Source organism: Oryctolagus cuniculus, chromosome 2 (assembly GCF_051225735.1).
Source record: "Oryctolagus cuniculus isolate XC-2025 breed Fujian yellow rabbit chromosome 2, ASM5122573v1, whole genome shotgun sequence".
NCBI lineage: Eukaryota > Metazoa > Chordata > Mammalia > Lagomorpha > Leporidae > Oryctolagus > Oryctolagus cuniculus.
In genome coordinates this window covers 196,873,960-196,893,174 of record NC_142868.1, presented here as the reverse complement: position 1 = coordinate 196,893,174, position 19,215 = coordinate 196,873,960, and the positions used below count along the sequence as shown (strand labels likewise).

Genomic DNA, 19,215 nt, shown 5'->3' with positions numbered 1-19,215 from the left:
GTCCCCTGCCTGGAAGCACACTCGTGTGTGTCCGGCTGTGAGTATTTAGAACACCTGGTGATTACACCGAGTGAGGGTCGCTGGAGAGGCAGGGAGGCAGCCGGGGGGAGAGGACTTGTTTTCCCCGTCTGCCTGCCTTGCCGTTCGGGTGGGCTTCAAGCCACAGGTTTTCTGCCCTGGCAGCAACAGCGGGCCTGAGGGGCAGCAGTGCTCCTGGTCGTCCAGCTCCAGCGCTGCCAGGAACATCCCACACCCACCAAGGGCCTGGCACGGCCTGTGCCGCTCCCAGAAGCCCAGGGCCCAGCTCCACGGGCCCTGCAGAGCCTGAAGTGGGAGCCGTGGCCTGCACTTACTGCCTCTTACCCAAACAGCAGCGTTGGTCCTTCTCAGCTCTCTCGAACGGTACCTGGCTGGAGATTCTTCACACTGAACTCTCTCTGCTGATAGGACAGCCAGGGTTTGTTTCCTGACACAGCCTAACGATGCCCTCGTGATCCAGACAGCCCGAGACACTGCCAGAAGTCGGCACGAAGTGGGGACTGGTAAAGCCCCAATGCACCAAAACTGAGAGCTCACTGGAAAACCCCATCAGGGTTTATTTAACTAAACGATCTGTTTCATTATGCCTATCTGAAAGGCAGGGAGACAGGGAAAGATCTTCTATCCACTGGTTCACTCCTCAAATGCCTGTAAAAGCCAGGGCTGGGCTGGGAAGAAGCCATGAGCCTGCAACTCCACCTGGTCTCCCACGTGGTGGCAGCAGCCCGAGCACTGGAGGCGTCGCCTGCTGGTTCCCGCGACGTGCATTAACAGGAAGCTGGGACTTCCTCCAGACCCTCCGACCTGGGCCCACGCTGCCCCCACCCTCATCAGATGTTCTTAGTGGGGGTGACGAGTGGTGGTTCCATCATTTACTCCCCGTTTTCCCACTGCCACAGAGCTCCCAAAACAGAGCTGCACAGAGGACCCAGCCTCACGACCAGCGACGGGGAGGCAGCCGCGAACAACAGCAGAGGTCACACAAAGTGAAACGCAAATTAAGTGTTTCTCAGGCAAATGCAATGGTGAACCTAAGATTTACCTTTAATTGGACTCTCTGTGCACGTGTTTCTTCTATCTTCTGTCGAATTCTATCTTTTCTGTATTCTTCATAAGCAAATGGATTTACCATCAATTTCACCTTTATAAAATGAAAAAAAAAAAAAAATGGTTACCAGCATGCTTCAAATACACCACGATTACTATGTTAAAGAACAGACACATCCCTTATAAATCCCAAGTATGTTTTACTTATTTATTTGGAAGGCAGAGAGACAGTGTGTGTGTGTGTGTGTGTGTGTGTGTGTGAGAGAGAGAGAGAGAGAGAGAGAGAGACAGACAGACAGACAGAGGTCCTCCACTGCTGCTGGTTCACTCTCCAAATGTCCATAACAGCTGGGTCTGGGTCAGGCTGAAGCCAGGAGCCTGGAACTCCATCCTTGTCTCCCACGGAGTGGCAGGGCCCAAGTACTAGGCCGTCTTCCTCTGCCTCCCCAGCACATCAGCGGGAGGCTGGATCAGAAGCAGAGCAGCTGGGACTTGAACCAGCGCTCTGATATGGGATGCTGGTGCTGCAGAGAACGAATGGCCCAACCTGCTGTGCCACATGTTGGCCCCTTTTGTATGTTTTATCAAAGTACAGCAGAAAAGAGCCAGCTACAGATCGCTCATTGGTCTCTTGAAACAACTGGAATTTTGCACGTACCTTGTGATAGAGTCTTATATCCATGAAAAATCCATGCATATAAGCCCGGAGAAATGGTGATCCAATGAGATGTGTGAGCCCTGGGAAAAGTTAAAGAGGGCAGGTTCTGATGAAATCCCAACTAAAATTTAAGTTTTTCCTAGACAACAGTTTGACGATATGAAGATTTTATTTCTGCATAAAAATTTAAGGATCGGAATTACCAACCTTTAATATCTACAGAAAAAATATAATTAACTTACTATCATTTTATTTTAAATGATACACTAAGCATAAAACAACGAGAAAATCATTACAAACTCCAACGGACTGGTAAAGACGGCTCCTTATGCTAGTGGTTCTCAGATTTTTGGATTCTACAAACCAGTTCAACTTAAAAATAATACTAGGAATCAACACGAGGTTGTTGATGTTTATGCTAAGCAGGAAGGTGGAGGCAGAGGGGGAGAAAAATTATTATCATCCTTAACCTCCAAAAACAAAGGACAGTATACAACAGTAAGGTAGCAAAGGAAACAGCCTTGGGAAGAAAGAGCAGCCGACGCACACAGAAGCACACGTGCACATTAATACACACATTACACGCACAATTCACTGGGGATGGATGGACAGTCTACTGGCAGCCAGGGGCGGGCAGCCCTGCGCTGCGTAACACCTCCAGCGGATGACAGCATTAGGGCTGCTGGGGTCACGTAAGGACTCCGTCTATGCTACAGGAATTATTCACTGTAAAAATCTGAACAGAAAGTTACGAGACTATTATCTTCAAAGTGAGACTACATGTAAGGAACCGAGAAAAAGCGCCCTTGGTATACGAGCTAAGCACCTTTCACGGCAAACAGTCTAGCTTTCTTTTTTTAAGAAAGATTTATTTTACTTATGTCAGAGGGGCAGAGTTAGAGAGAGAGAGAGAGAGAGAGAGAGAGAGAGAGAGTGAGGGAGCCTCCATCTGCTGGTTCACTCCCCAAACGGCTGCGTCCATCTGAAGTGCTACTCCATCTGAAGTGGAGCAGCCAGGACTTGAACTGGTGCCCACAGGGGATGCTGGTGCCGCAGGTGGAAGCTTAACCAACTACGCCACAGTGCTGGCCCCTCTAGTTTTCAAATTCTAGAAAAATACATCCATCTAGATCTGAAAATCAGGTCCTATGCAAAAATCACACAGTACTATAGTATACAACAGGAAATCATGTAAGTAAGCCAAGTTAAATTTTGGATAACTTCATAAAGTAATTATAAGACTTGGTCAGAAAATTCTTTCCTAGAATTCCTTAGGATAATAAAACGTCTTTCACAGTGGATTGTTAAAAAAAAAAGACGGCTGAGTCTTCATGAAATGCGTCAATGCACAACAGCCTAAAAGTACCTGCATCTGCATGTTTATCACACAACCTTCCTTCAGAACGATGTCTGATCACCAGATTGTGGGCCGGCGCTGTGGCATGCTATCCTAAGCCTCCACCTGCGGCACCAGCAGCACATACTAGGGCCGGTTTGTGTCCCGGCTGCTCCTCTTTGATCCAGCTCTCTGCTGTGGCTTGGGAAAGCAGTGGAAGATGGCCCAAGTCCTTGGGCCCCTGCACCCTCATGGGAAACCCAGAAGAAGCTCCTGGCTCCTGGCTCCGGATCGGCTCAGCTCCAGCCGTTGCGACCATTTAGGGAATGAACCAGTGGATGGAAGACTTTACGCTGTGTCTCTCCCTCTCACTGAATGGAACTACCTCACAAATCAAATCAAATCTTCTATATACACATATAAATATAGACCAGTGACAGCACTAACGTCTGTTTCCTCTATTAGTATTAACCATATAAAACTCTGACTTATGTCACAATTACTCCCACTCCAAGTCAGATCACAACTAGAAACCAAGGTGGCGGCTTTCACGGTGAAACACCGCGACAGAGACTGACAGCAGCCGTGCCGTGAGCGCCACAGAACACAGGGCCAAGGGGCCTGAGGGCAAAAGGCTCCATGGTCCTCTAAGTTTGGGAAATGTTTCAGACCCTCTCTCCTGGCCCAGAGACCCACAACACGTATGATATTAAAGTCTCCATAATAAAGAACTTGATTTCACTGTACTTAACCTAGCATTACTTCAACTTGTCACAGATCCCTACAGTAACAGCTAGTCTGTTAGTAACACTTAGTCTGTTTCAGACATTATCCGATTCACTGCCCAAGCAATCCTACGGGCAGGTCCATTATTCCTGTTTTATGGAGGAGGAAACCAGGCTCAGTGAACTGGCCAACTGACTCAGGTGTTGAGTGTCAGCAGTGAGTGTAAACCCACGTCAGCCTTCTTACAGAGCTCATGGTATCAGCCACCATGCTACCCATGCAGCTCTTTTATAGACGTACTATTCCAGGGAACAGGCTGTGGGAATACAAGCTACAGGTTTGCCAAAGGCCACAAACAGGAGCAGAGTCAGAACTTGCAAGTACTCAATGCGACTGACGCTGCACGAACCATAACCCCGGGTGAGCACTCAGCCTGCAGGGCGAGGTGTCTGCGGCCACATCAGAGTCCCGGGACTGGATTCCTGGTCAGGCCCAACGCAGGCTTCCTACCAATGCACACTGGGAGGCAGCAGGGGAGGGCTCAAGTAGTTGGGTCCCTGCCACCCACACGGGAGACCTGAACTGAGTTCCCGGCTCTCTGGCACCTGGGGAGTGAACTAGCAAATGGGAGGGTTCTCTCTCCCTCTACTTACCAAGTAAAATAAATGAAAAATTAAAAAACGAAATAATTCAAGGAAGTCAGTCAGTAACATAGTTGCCTTTGTTTTTAAGATAATCTATTTAGGAGATTTTACGCGTGGTTCAGAAATCTTAAAAATGATAGCCACTGCTCATTTAATATCAGAAGATACAGGGTGCTGCTGTGCACACAGCAGGTTACGCTGCCGCCTACAACACCGGCATCCACATGAGCGCTGGATCGAGTCCCGGCTGCTCCGCTTCAGATCCAGCTCCCTGCACGTTAATGTGTCTGGGACAGGAACAGCAGATGGCACACGCGCTTGGGCCCCTGCACCCATGTGAGAGACCTGGATGGAGTTCCAGGCTCCTGGCTTTGGCCAGGCCCAACTCCAGCCTTTGTGGCCACGTGGAGAGTGAACAAGCGGATGGGAGAGCTTTCTCTCTGTCTCTCCCACTCTTGCTGTACTCTGCCTTTCAAATAAATAAAATAAGTCTTTTTTTTTTTTTTTTTTTATTTATTTGAAAGACGGAGTATCAGAGAGGTAGAGGCAGAGAGAGAGAGAGAGAGCTTCCGTCTGCTGGTTCACTCCCCAAATGTCTGCAATGGCTGGAGCTGGGCAGATCCAAAACCAGGAGCCAGAAGCTTCTTCCGGGTCTCCAACGCAAGTGCAGGGGCCCAAGCACTTGGGCCATCTTCTGCTGCTTTCCCAGGCCACAGCAGAGAACTGGATGGTAAGTGGAGCAACTGGGTTCCCATGTTGGGTGCTGGCTCTGCAGGCGGTGGCTTTACCTGCTACATTACAGTGCTGGCCCCAAAATAAAACTTTTTTAAAAAAATTAGAAGATATTAAAAACACACACATAAAGAACCTTTGGGGGACTGGTGCTGTGGCACAGCGGGGTAAAGCACCGCCTGCGGTGCTGGTATCCCATAAGGGCATCGGTTCGAGACCCAGCTACTCCACTTCCGATCCAGCTCTCTGCCATGGCCTGGGAAAGCAGTGGAAGATGGACCAAGTCTTTGAGCCCCTGCACCCACATGGGAGACCCGGAGGGAACTCCTGGCTCCTGGCTTTGGATTGGCACAGCTCCGGCTGTTGCGGCCAATTGGGGAGTGAAACAGTGGATGGATGGAAGACTGACCTCTCCCAACCCCCTGTGCCTCTGCCTCTCTGTAGCTCTGCCTTTCAAATAAATAAATAAATCTTAAAAAAAACAAAACAAAAAAAAAACAAAAAACAAACTCTGGGGCTCAGCCCCAGCTTGAATACTTAATCTTCCTCAGACTCAGTTTCTTTACCTATAAAATGGAACCATAATAACACCCACTGCACAGAGTTTTGAGGATTAAATAGGCAATACATAAAACACTTAAATATCATGGGGCACACGGAAGTTACTTTTTTTTTTTTTTTTTTTTTTGACAGGCAGAGTGGACAGTGAGAGAGAGAGAGAGAGAGAAAGGTCTTCCTTTTGCTGTTGGTTCACCCTCCAATGGCCGCCGCGGCCGGCGCACCGCGCTGATCCGATGGCAGGAGCCAGGTGCTTTTCCTGGTCTCCCATGGGGTGCAGGGCCCAAGCACCTGGGCCATCCTCCACTGCACTCCCTGGCCACAGCAGAGAGCTGGCCTGGAAGAGGAGCAACCGGGACAGAATCCGGCGCCCCGACCGGGACTAGAACCCGGTGTGCCGGTGCCGCAAGGCGGAGGATTAGCCTAGTGAGCCGCGGGGCCGGCCTGGAAGTTACTCTTGGAAGACATGTTTTCAGTTTATAACCTTTAAATATCAAGTATCTATTCAGGTTCTACCCTTATTGGAAGATCCAGTCTACGAGTTCTGGGTTTTAGATTAAGTCTTTCATAAATACACCTACCAGGGAGCCAGGACTCACTGCTGACCTCTGGGGGCAGTTTCAAGACCTTACACTCGAAGAACACTGGAAACAGTCAGCAGTGAGTGTAAACCCACGTCAGCCTTCTTACAGAGCTCCGTGCCAGATGTCCCCTACACACAGCTGCATGTGCAAGGATTACCTCCACTGAAAGGAAAAACTTCAGCAGACTGAGTTTCCCTGAACCCCTCTCTAAGCAGACGTCAGACATCGTCAACGCACAGCGTGCTAACAGCTCATCTGGCAGAAGCAGTGTTTAATGTACAGGCTGCTTACTGCCTGAAAGGGAAGATTCGGAAAATCAGATTACCACGGCTCAGGCAGTTCTAATGTTCAAAACTAAAGAGAAGGCGGAACTAAAATAACCTTAAAGACATCTTGTGATTTTTACCTAAATTTTCCAGGTCTTTCTTGGTTACAAATTTGTAATCATCGTACACCGTGCTCTCCGGGTTCTCTTCCAGTTCTTCGGTCAGGTTGTCTAAGAAGGAGCACCACCGCGGGGCAGGGCCCAGGACCTGGCGGTGGGGATCACAGGTTAGCAATGGACACAGACAGCGAGCCCTCCGCACACGCGAGGTGTACATCCCGGTCTCCATGAGAAGTATCGAGAAAAAACTGCAATGCGTATGATGAGCAAGCACACAAAGGAGAGGAAACAGAAGAACTGAGGCCTGGAAGAGGAGAATAACCCCACTCAGTCGGGGACACAAAGACACTAGCAAACACTGACCCATCAAAATGCGGATCAATAATGCAGGCCCTATAACACCACCCATTCGTTCGCCCATCACCTCCCTCACTCAGGAGAGCGCAGCATTCTGGGGCCGATGCTGTGGAGCAGCAGGTTAAGCCTCCGCCTGCAGCGCCTGCAGCCTGTAAGGGCAAGGTTCGAGTCCCGGCTGCTCCACTTCCGACCCAGCTCCCTGCTGTGGCCTGGGAAAGCAGTGGAGGCCCACGTGCTTGGGCCCCTGCACCCGTGTGGGAGACCCGGAAGAGGCTCCTGGCTCCTGGCTTCGGACTGGCCCAGCTCCCACTGTTGCAGCCATTTGGGGAATAAACAGTGGATGGAAGACCTCTCTCTCCCTCTGTCTATAACTCTGTCTCTCAAATAAATAAATAAATAGATCTTAAACTTTTTTTATTTCACACATAATACACTACATGTGGAGAAACATCCCTATGGACTAAGCAGAAGTCCACATCTGACACGGCCACGCTCATTTTGGTCATGCTGCTTTGTCTCATTACAACAGAGATTCCCTGCCCCGACATGAGGCTATGGGGCTCATGAACATGAAACGCAGCTCTTAATTAGCATAAAAGGAGTCTCCTAGCAAATGTGATGTGAGTACAATCTACACAGTTTTTAAAACAGAAGTAGGAGAGCGCATTTGGCGCAGTGGCTGAGAAGGGGCTGAGACACCTGCTTCCTCTCTTGGGCTGACTGGGTCCAGGCGCCAGCTCAACTTCTGGACTCCAGCTTCCTGCTGATGTGCACCCTGGAAGGCCGCAGGTGAAGGCTGAAGCACTCAGGTCCCGCCACCCGTGGGAGACGTCGGGATTGAGTTCCAGGCCTGGCTCTGGCCTGGCCTAGCCCAGCTGTTGTGGCGTTGTGGGTATTTTCAGAGTGAATCAATGAATGGAACACCTCTCTCTATCCCGGCCTTTCAAATAAAATGAGGGAAAAAAAATAAAAGAAAAAAACCCACAAACCTTCAAAATTGCAAGATGATTTAGACACCTGCTGGGCTCTCTGAAGAGTTTGGAATCGAGCTGGAGCAGAAAGGTGGATGGACACACACACACACACACACACACGCACACACAGTCACGTAGAGCGATGAACCCAGAGGGAGTGAGTCCACAGTGAAGCATATTCAAAAGGGTTTCAGGCTTCAGGTTGCACTGAATGCGTGAGCAAGGCGTGAAAATCCCAGCACACAGCTATGTCTGCTTCCAATCAGTCAGCCACAGGTACCAAGCTGTTCTGTTGGCTGATACACTCCCTAAGACAGCGGTCCTTGCTTCTTGTGTCAGGACGGAAGTACATTATCACCGCTATTCTAGGATATAATATCCAAGACGTCCCTTCTTGGGAGGGTGGGGACTTCAGTTAGTTTGTTAACTGCTGAATTTCCAATCCTAGAACAGTGTCTATCAAGTAGCAGGTGCTCAGGGAATATCTGCTTAATGAACCTACTCACACGTGAAGCACACACGAATTCAGGTACACGGTCCTCAAACCTGAAGAGTCCTCTTTGGCAAAAGCATTTCTAAAGTCGTCTAATTTTTCTTATTCGGATAAAAACATTCACATATCCCATCATAAAACTACTGGTGACAAGAACACTCGGTGGGAAGAGTTAGATCTATTTTGACTCCTATGCAAGGGGACACTGTCACTCAAAATAAAGGACAGTCGCTCCTCATTGTCACTGGGGGACAGGTTCCAGACCCCCTACAACTATCCACATTTGTAGACGCTCAAGTTCCATATACAAAATGGCACAGTATATGCATACAAGCTAAATAAATACAACCTCTCATATACTGTACATTGTCTCTAGATGAATTATAACTGCCACATAGATTACTGTTATATTACCTAGGGAGTAGTGACAAGGAATAAACTGTAATAATGTTTTCAAATATTTCCAGTCCTCAGTTGGCTGCATCTGCAGATGGGAACCCGTGAATATGGAAGTCCACGTGGTTTCCCCTTGACCCAGCCACAAACACGGCCTGCGGGGCCGTGAAGGGCACACCCGAGCCAGGGGCAGCTAACGGCACACCCGTGCAGGGCTGAACGCCCTCCACAGTCCTCGCTCAATGTGCCACAACATTCTTTCTGATTAGCGTTCTGGATTTTAATGGAATTGTTTTAAATTGCTTCTCAGGGGACAGGCCTAGCCATGGTAAATAACCCCTGCAATCAGATTCATGGCCATCAAAGCTTACAGGAGGAAATCTTTCCATCAAAAACAAAGTTAAAAACAGCAGTCGACTTTGTTAATCCCACTTCCCCAGTTCCTTTTCAGAAAGAAAAATACCAGAACCACCACAGCAAAGCCGAAATTCCTGATTTGCAGTGGCATTAATGGCACATTTTAGCTATGGGAGCTGTCCTCGGAGACCTGCCACTGACATGTGAACACGGTGGCCAGCACGGCCCATGAGGGCTTGCTCTCCCTGTAGGGCCTCCAGTGACCACAGAATTAATGCGCTAGATTTTCTACTCTACACAATAGAGAAGCTGTGTAAGGGCTGGTATGCAGCATTATTTAGAGTATAATGTCAGGGAGAAAAAGTCTGTGTGTGTTCAGTCCAGATGTAACTAAAACAAAATTCTAAGTTTTATTTATTTATTTGAAGGTCAGAGTTAGAGAGAGAGACCCTCTATCTGCTGGTTCACTCCCTAAATGGCTGGACTGGCACAGTGCTATGACAGAGAAATTTAAAAGTGGGCCTCGGAGCCCTGTCTGCTGAGGCAAGTCTAGACAGCCTTGAGGGGCACTGGGGCTGGGCCTTGAAAACCTTGGAGAGGTTATGACTTCATAATCAGGAAAATTTATTTGCCATAGTAAGTAGTTAGAATTGGATGTTATGTAAATGTATTTTTTTTTTAATTATTATTATTTGACAGATAGAGTTAGACAGTGAGAGAGAGACAAAGAGAAAGGTCTTCCTTCCGTTGGTTCAACCCCCAAATGGCCGCTATGGCCGGAACTATGCCGATCCAAAGCCAGGAGCCAGGTGCTTCTTCTAGTCTCCCACGTGGGTGCAGGGCCTAAGCAATTGGGCCATCCTCCACTGCCTTCCCGGGCCACAGCAGAGAGCTGGCCCGGAAGAGGAGCAACCGGGACTAGAACCCGGCACCCATATGGGATGCTGGCACCGTAGGTGGAGGATTAACCAAGTGAGCCATGGCGCCGGCCGTATGTAAATGTATTATACTCATTATTTATACAGAAATTGCTTGATTAGAAGAATTATCAAAACTACCTTTAGTGATTTTACACTATTTTAATCCTAGAAGCTCATTTAAAACATTTGTGTGCTACAATGACACCATCAAACAGGTGAGTCACTGACTGACTAGCAGCCGCGAAGAGGCCCCTGGTCACTTTATTACAGAACTACCTTCAGGATACTGTAAGAGCAGCCTGAGACGAAGTTTTCTAACTACGGCAACAGCAACCCAAGTAACAGAGGCATGAGGAAGCTACTCTCCGAGAAGCAAGGGTTTTATCCCCCATGGGTAGTACCAGGAATCCGTCCAGGCTGTCTGAAATGACAGTCTGCGCACTGTGGACGCACGGTCACGCGGCCCAAGCGTCCAGCATGCGATGTCTACCATGAGACCCACACGCGCTCACAACTGACTGGAGAAGGCCCAGAAAAAGCTCACACTTGAGGTCATGTTTAAGTCCCAGTGATTCAGACTGGTCCAGATTTGTCCCAGTGAGTTCAAAGACATTCTCGAGGACATTTTTCATTTCAGAATTACAGATCAGAGAGACAGAGCTACACTATAAATATGCAGGCTGAATACAGCTACATACAGTAAATACACACTAAACACAGCTGTAAATGCCCTTGGCCACCATTATGACTAATGATAAACCTGCCCGCAAGGCCCGCATCACCCTGGCAGAATCAGAGTTGGTAAATCAAGAAAAGCAACTCTGCACACCGAAAAAACTTCTCCTTCGACTTCTCCTTCAGTATCGGTTGACGGGCCCCACTAGCACCAGCACTCATTCTCAAATCCTGACAGCTGGGGCGCAATAATAAATGCTGAGAAGTGACTGGGAGCCCAGTGGAGCGGCCGCGTCTCTAAGCGGCGACTGCATCTGCACGTAACCAACTCCTGAGCCCACACCCCCGTGAGCAGTCACAGCTCGTTTAAAGTAGGCTGCTTGCGGAGCGCTCTCTGTTCCTAAAACTCCGATGAGCAAAGCGGCAACTTACTTTAAACATTCTAAAACCGTTTTAAAAAGAAGAACAATTATTATTTATCTTGATTTAGTTTTGAAGACCTGGTTTGGGCACGGAAGTGAATGGTAAGAAGAATAAAGGCAAGCAGAGAAAGCACGGGAGCTCGCCACGGCTCCGTGTCACTGCGGGCCCGCACGCCACACGAGTCCCCCTCTGCAGGGCTCTGCGCGTCCCACTGAGCGCGGCCGCAGCCCGTGCCGCAGGGCTAGGGGAGCCGGCCAGCCCGGGCAAACACAGGAATCGGAACCACGGAGTGCCCTCAGGAGTGATGATGGCAGCCCTTCCTCTCCCTGGCCGTGCTACAGTGACAGCGAATGAATGTTAGAAGGTCCTAACCTTCAAGAACAAAAAGAACAGAAGAGTTCAGCGGTGTAAGACAGTCACCACGGTAAACAGGAGGCGGAGGGCAGAGGGGAGAGCCTTCCACCAGAGTCCTTCGGACCAGCGCCTCGAGCTTCCACGGATGCGGGAAGACAGGACGGAGCTCAGGCTGAACAGGGGGCTGCGGAGGCTGAGGACCCTAAATCCCGGCTACCCCTAAGGAGAACAGGGGCTGACTCTGCAGAAAGGAAACCACAGCCGCTGCACACGGCGGGAGGGGTGGGGTGGGGTAAGCACCCTGACTCGAGCGGTGGGGATGAGATCAGGACCCGTAGACGGCGCTCGACATACCAACCGTGGGCTCTCAGCTGCTGCTCCCAGCCCCCAGCACACCGCTGCTTCCCTACCAGCCAGGCCCCTAACGCCTCTAAATCAAACTGGATTCTTCTCTGGAGAACAAGAAGCGTCCCAGCAGACAGCCCCAAGCCACTGATGCGTGGAGCTGAAGGCTCGGCATGGACACTAGCAGTGGACAAGGCCCGGTGCACACAGGGCTCCCGATCAGCAGGCCAGAGCCTCCTCCACAAGGAAGGCCGGGCGTCTGAGCCGACCCGCACTGACTGCACTGGCGTGCAGGGCTGCTGTCGGCACCTCCCCCTCCCATGAACTAAACAAGAATCCCTACCCCCAGAGAGCTGACATTCCAGGAAGGGAAACAGCAATAAACGGGCTGGACAGCAGAGTGTGACAGGTCACGTGCCCCAGGGGAGAGAAAGCAGAGGGCGATGGAGAGCAGACGAGGGCAGGCCCACAACTGGCCACAGGGCGCACCGGGAGGAGGCAGGGCCTCGCGGGGCTCTCCGGCAGCTGGCCTGGGTCAGCCAGAGGCGCAGCCCCGGAAGCCGTGACCAGAGGCAGGGGGAGAGAGGAGGCTGACAACGCAGGCAGCTGTAGGAACAGAGCATCACAGGGCTCGGGGCGGGGGCTGCCACGACCCCACGTGCGCCAGCAGGGAGCGCCTGGGCCAGGCCGGCATTACCGAGTCCAGGCCGTGAAGGCAGTGCTGTTCGGTCATCAGCTGATGTGGAGCAAGCCAGGCTGACCTCAGTGGCCACACATGACAAAGAAATTAGATTGTAGGGCAGCAGCCCAGGAGTCGCCGACCGGACCGAGAGAGGCACGGCGGGGACAGGACTGAGCTCCAGCTCCCAAAGTTATCTTAATTAAAGCATCTGGTTCTAAACAAAAAATTACAAGTTTGAGATTTGCAGACCCTGAATCTAGCAGCATTCGGCACACGCAAACCTTGTTAAAAGAACACGTATTCCTGCTAAACTTGAGAATAATGGAAATTGATCACTCTCAAATGAGTCACTGCAGTTTAAGTGAGCAAAAATTTCATTCAAAACCATGAAATCCCTTCACAAAAAAATTTCTTAACGCTCTCTTGTAAGTATTCAAAACTGTTTTTCTACTTTGAGGCTTTTAATTTAAAATGCAAATGCTGTATTAGGCAGGATGGAAAACCATGAAGAAAAAGAAAATCCTAACTCGGTGACAATCCCCTTCAAAGCTCACTGCAAGCCATGTAAGAAAAGCAGACGCTTCTCTTCAGGCCTGGCCGTGCGCGCGGCTACAAATCAGCGTCAGATCCCACGCGTGGTCCGGCGCGGCTTCCGAGAGCTCACGCCGAGCCGAGATCACCGTGACTGACTGCCGCAGGGGTCAAGTCCTCCACTCCGTCTCCCCGCCCCAGTCTCCCAACACACTGAAACGCCACGTGCGGCACGCATGCACACCTCCCCTGGTGGGGGCGCAGGCACCGGGCCAACTGCCTCATGGCAAGGCGTTTATCTTCGTGATCCCACACCTGGCGAGGAGCACGCCCCAAGACATTGTTCTGTCATTTCTTCCTGCCAGGAGGGCCCAGATGGTGCCGTGTGTTACCCTTGCTTAGCACATCAGTCGTTTCCGGCTCTTTCCTGCTTCCTTGCAGGCCATGGTGGTTATTAATACATTTTCAACTTCTCCTTGCTGCCTTCCAACTTGCTATTCTGAATTCCAAGGACCACAGCATTTAAAAACCCCCAAGGAGGGAAGTGTGGCAGAAACAGAGGAAGAGTGAAACTCCTGAAAGTTACAGGAACTCTTTTCCTCAAGGCTCTACACTGTCACAGTGCTACTCTAAGGTCAAACACATTTTAGCACCAATTACCATTACGGACTGTATCTGGGGTGTGGGGGTTGGGGAGGTCACGCACAGAATCAGGAAATCCCGAAGAACACGATTATTTGAGCAGAAGATGTCGCATATGTCCCCCCAGTGAAGCCAGAGGCAGCGTGGCACTGGCACAGAGCTGCACTCAGCCAGCAGAAGGCATCCCACCGTCACTCCTCCAACCCAGGCACGGCTACTTCAGAGTCCTTCAGGCATCTTCCCTGAGGTGACAGGGAGTCCAGGCGAACACAGGCGTACAGGGCGCCACAGCAGGCAGCACGCAGACGCGTCCCAGGACGATTCTCTCGGTGCAGCTGAGGGACAGATCCCAACGACTGCAGGTGGGATCCATCTTAAAGAAGAGTTCACAGAGCTTCATGGTACAGTCATGCATCTACTGAAGTCTTTAACCGCTGAGTGAGAGGACAGCCATGCAAGGCGATGAGATGCTGACGACCACTGCGATGGCTGACCCAGCTTACCTCTGGGCTCCTTGGAGACCAAGGTTTTGCCCACAGAGGGGAGAAGATGGCTCCGGCTTGGGCTGGGCTGTGCAACCTGGAAGAAGCACCCTCAGGCTGCAGGTTATAAAGGCCAAAGTCCTGTGGTCCAAGCAGGCAGCCTGATGACCTCACCACAACCTGAAATGGCCTGGGGATGTAGCGTCCAGCACTCGACCACAGCAGCCACTAGCCCTCTGTAGCTGTCTAAATGAAACGAGACGTAAAGTTCCATTCTGTAGGCGCACTCGCCGCATCTGAGGGACGCGCTATGGCTTAGAGAACTGAGAAACGTGAGTGGTAAACTTCCACCACAGGGAGCTATGCAAACGAGTTCTCACTCTCCAAGGAGGCACTACACAATGATGAAAAAGAACGAGCTCACGGGTTCAAGTGTATGGGCCTAAGTGACACATTAAGGGGCCAAAAAAACCCTTTCAGAATAGCAATCAGAAGGACATCTCTACTTAAAACACGCTCGCTAGTTGGACCTACTCTACCAAGACTGCACCAACGTGTTCAGAACCAACCGCACGGCTGGTTACGAAGACTGTGCCTTCCTAGATCACACACTCAGATTCTGCACGTGTTTGACCTCTTGAGAGAGAGAGACAGACAGACAGACAGAGACAGAGAGAGATTTCTTTCATCTACTGGTTCACTCCTCAAATAGCCACACAAGCCGAGGTTGGGCCAGGTCATGCCAGGAGCCAGGAGCTCCATCTGGGTCTCCTTCTGCTGCTTTCCCAGGAGCAACAGCAAGAAACTGCAGCGGAGGAGGGCAGCCAGCGCGCCAGCGGTTCTGACATACGGGCAACGCCTTAACCTGCCCGGAGGTTCAATCTTTTTTAAAATCGGAGCTTTTCTTTCTGAAGCAAAACCAACGCTCTCAAAAGGATGCAAGCACAGATACAGAAACGGACGGCAAGAGATCAACAGTGATTAACCTTAGCAAACTGAAACTGAACTACTGCAAATACACTCTTCGCAAAGCAGCACAGGCCCGGTCCGTGACCCAGTGAGCCCAGAGGTCCTCACAGGAACCAGGGCTGTTCACCAAGAGAACTCAGAGTGTAGACGGTAAAGATGCTTTTGATTTTTTCCCAGAAAACTTAAGGCCCTAACTCACAGCACCCGAGCCTGTCTAGACAGATGAACCAGGAAAAAAAAAGGTGAGAACTCCCTGCCAGGAAGCAGTGCAACTCATCGCTGTGAGCGAGACGCTTCTCCACCCCCCCTGTGTGAAGGGTGCCACTCGGGCCCTTCCCCCCGTCCCGGCCACACTCCCAAGCCTTTCCAAACTCCAGGGACGTACCCCCAGTGTCTCCTACATGGTGCTCCCCCTTAGCATGTCCGCTGACGGACGGGGCTCGCACGGTCCTGATCCACAACAAGATGTCCTCACCTGGCACGCCCTGCCCACAGGCTGCCTACTCCGACACTCGCTCTGAGCTCAAGCCCCTGCATAAAACCTGTCAAGGTGCACACTCGCCTCAAAGTCGGCACAGAAGCTGCGGCCCCAGCCCTGGTGCCGAAACGCTGCTTCCCCTGCGGCCCTGCCTCCTGCTCCTTAGCCGGCACCGGCAAACGGCAGCTCCTCCTAAGCAGACTGGCCTGACCGAAGCGTTGAGTCTTGATTCAATTCGCTGTGTGCAGACCCATCTCCCTGATGCCACCATCCTTCTGAACTAAAATAGCAACGAAACCCCACTCCCCGCTGTTACGATGACTGACAGGCGCAACGCGGGACGGGGCAGTGGTGCAGAGGTGCAGCAGCTGCCGGGGACAGCTGAAGAGCCCCGGCCGCTCTGCTTCGATCTAAGCACGCTGGCAGGTCCCTGCAACCCCAGGGGAGACCTGGAGGGAGCTCCTGGCTCCCACCTTGGCCTGCCCATCCCTAGCTGTGTGGGCACTTGGGGAACAAACCAGTGCATGCAAGTTTTCTCTGTGTCTCTCTCTCCCTCTCTACTGCTCCACCTTTCTAAACAAACACACACACAAAATAAAATAAAATGAAATGTGTCCCCCAAACGCTGATGAGGACATGGATCAAAAGGAACTCCCCATTCACACAAGGGGGGCATATAAACGGTTCAGACCTCCGGTGACAGCTGGGCAGTTTCTCACACACCAAGCAGGACCGTTAGCACCCAACCAGCTCGCCAAAGTCCCTGACATCTAGCCGAAGGACCTGGAAACTCAGGTTTGCACAAAAACCTGCACATGGCTGTTATGGCAGCTTATTCGTAACTGTCAAAACCTGAAGCAGCCAAGATGCCAGTGGGGACTGGAACAGCAAACTGTGGTACATCCACCCAGCAGATTCTTCTTCTTCTTATTTATCTGAAAGTCAGAATTACAGAGAAAGGGAGGGAGAGACAGAGAGAGGCCTTCCATCTGCTGGTTCACTCCCCAGATGGCCGTCACAGCCAGAGCTGGGCCAGTCCAAATGCAGGAGCCAGGAGCTTCGTCCAGGTCTCCCACGTGGGTGCAGGGACCCAAGCACTTGGGCTGCCTCTGCTGCTTTCCCAGATGCATTAGCAGGGAGCAGCTGGGACCCGCACCGGTGCCCACGTGGGATGCCGGCATTGCAGGCAGAGGCTCTACCCGCTACACCACAGTGCCGGCCCTGGGAGGGTGTTATTCAGCCACACAAAGACATGGAGGAATCTCTCTGTCCTGGCCACAGAAGAATGGTGAAGAGGTCGGCCTGGCGAGCCCCTCGCAGGAGGGGGAGCCGGAGCGAGGAGGCAAGGTCAGTTCTGACTCAAAGCAGCACAAGAGGAGGAAAACAGGCAGCAGGATGTAGAATTGATTGAGCAAAAATAAGTCACCTCACACGTCCACACAGCACGGCGCATGTCACACGTGCACCGCATATTTCCATATGGAGGGGACAGGAACTGCTACCCAATCAGAGCTGAAATGAACGTCTGGAAATGTGACAGGATGCCCAGAAAATGACTTCCTGATTGTCACACGTTAATGCCTTCTGTACGTCTGCTATTCTCGTGACCCAATAAATTGCGATGGGAAATGGAGAGGATTTCCTTTGTTGAGAAAAATGCCACAGATACCGTTCCTGCCTCAAAGTGTTTAGATTAAAATAGGAAGCCCGCGTTTCCCTTTTGCAAAGTCACAAACAACTTGTTTGTATGACACAGAGCGTGTGCTCGCCACCTGCCACGGGGGCCTCACTTCCGCTTGTCAGAACAGGCCGGCAGCGAGCGGGACAAACAGGACACCAGGTCTCCTACTCAGCTTCACCACAGCTCCACCGCCGACGGGGCTACTAAGGAAGCACTCTCAAAGGAAACCCCGCTCCCTTCTCGTTAATTAGGAGAGGGTAAAGAGAATCCGCGGGACTTGGGGTTTGCCTTCCAGGAGTCTGCTGGGCCCTGCCTGAAAGTGCCTCACGTTTTTTTCTCCATAAAATTGGGTCTTTTACCTTCCCTGAGACATCTTATCCATTTAGATTTTTTTTCCTATTTATGTATTTGAAAGGGAAGGATAGAAGGCAAGGGAGACAGGGAGAGAGAGAGGGAGAGAGAGAGTGAGCGGGCATGCTCCTCTACCCATTGGTTCACTCCCCAAAATGCCTGCAACAGCTGAGACTGTCCCAGGCTAAACGAGAAGGCCAGAACCCAGTCCGGGTCCCCGAAGTGGGTGATAGGGACCCGAGAACTTGAGCTGTCACCTGCTGTCTCCCAGGGTGCCAGTGGCAGGAGGCCAGAACTGGAAGCAGAGCTGGGACGCAAACTCAGTCACTCTGATAAGAGAGGTGGCTCCCCACGGCGCTGAATGCCCGCCCCAGGCTTCACCCTCACAATGCCCTTCCTGCAGAATTAAGTTCAAGCGTGCGTCCCAAAGGCACTTCAATACACATATAGCGTAAACTATCCATGCTTCAACGCAAGTGAAAGTGAGTAGTTTCAATCAAACCTGTTTCTATAGAAGCTCTGAAAGGTGAGTGTTTCATTGACACCTCTTCTCGCCCTCTCAGTCACAAACGTTTTCTCCTTCGATCCAATGCTCATCATTTCAGAACCCGGTTTTTTAATCTATTTGGGGCTGGGGGAGCACAGCAAGAGAGTGAGCAAGCGAGTGAGCGAGTGTTCCCATTCTCTGGGTCACTCTCCAAATGCCCAACCAGCTCCCAGTTAGGGCAGAAGCCTGGAACTCGATGGATCCAGGCCTCCCAAGTGGGTGGCATCACCTGCTTCCCCCCAGGGTGCACATGAGCAGGAAGCTGGGGTCGGCAGCAGAGCTGGACACTGAACCCCGATCCGGCACATGGACACGTCAACTGGCATCAGTTGTGGCCAACACCCAGCCCCACGACTTTCTTCACTTCATGTGAAGCGCCTTTATTTCATTATTTTATTCTTTTTCTATATCCTAAAGACGTGCCTTCCCTGTATGGGGCCTGGTAACACAACTGCTAACTGATTTCTCAGTGGCCATGGATGCCCCCGGCATGGCACACTGAAGCAGGAGACAGCCCTGCCCACAGCCCCTGTCCCTGCCCCCCAGCATTCACTCGGTGGCAGGTGGTGGGGGGTGTCCACTCCACATTCATTCTTTGACTTAGAGACGACCAAACCCCAGAGGTGCTTCCTGTATACTTGGCTGCAAAGCCCGACTGCCCACACTGAACCTGCTAACCACAGCTTTAAAACCTTTTCCCTTCTCCTACTCCACCTGTTGCATGTACTATTTCTGACATTTTTGTTCACTGGTTTGACCTATTATACAGAGATCAGGTTCTAAAGTCAGTCAGATGAGACCGAACGGGGCATAACCAGAATTAACCTTGAACATCCCTTTGGAGTCTTC

The 19,215-nt window shown here is 51.2% G+C and overlaps 1 protein-coding gene across 9 annotated transcripts in view; it reads right to left on the bottom strand.

The window, feature by feature from the left end:
- Window positions 1–19,215, bottom strand: part of NOL10 (nucleolar protein 10) — a 99,908-nt gene that overhangs the window by 26,613 nt on the left and 54,080 nt on the right. For all 9 annotated transcript variants that reach the window (XR_016230584.1, XM_002722390.6, XM_008249836.5 and 6 more), the window contains 3 exons: window positions 6,731–6,857; window positions 1,745–1,824; window positions 1,082–1,180 (listed from right to left, as the gene is read on the bottom strand). Coding sequence is in view for 8 of the 9 variants with exons in the window: in XM_002722390.6 (XP_002722436.3) it covers window positions 1,082–1,180; window positions 1,745–1,824; window positions 6,731–6,857 (306 nt within the window). In the remaining variant the exon portion in view is untranslated. The remainder of the gene's footprint in view (window positions 1–1,081; window positions 1,181–1,744; window positions 1,825–6,730; window positions 6,858–19,215) is intronic.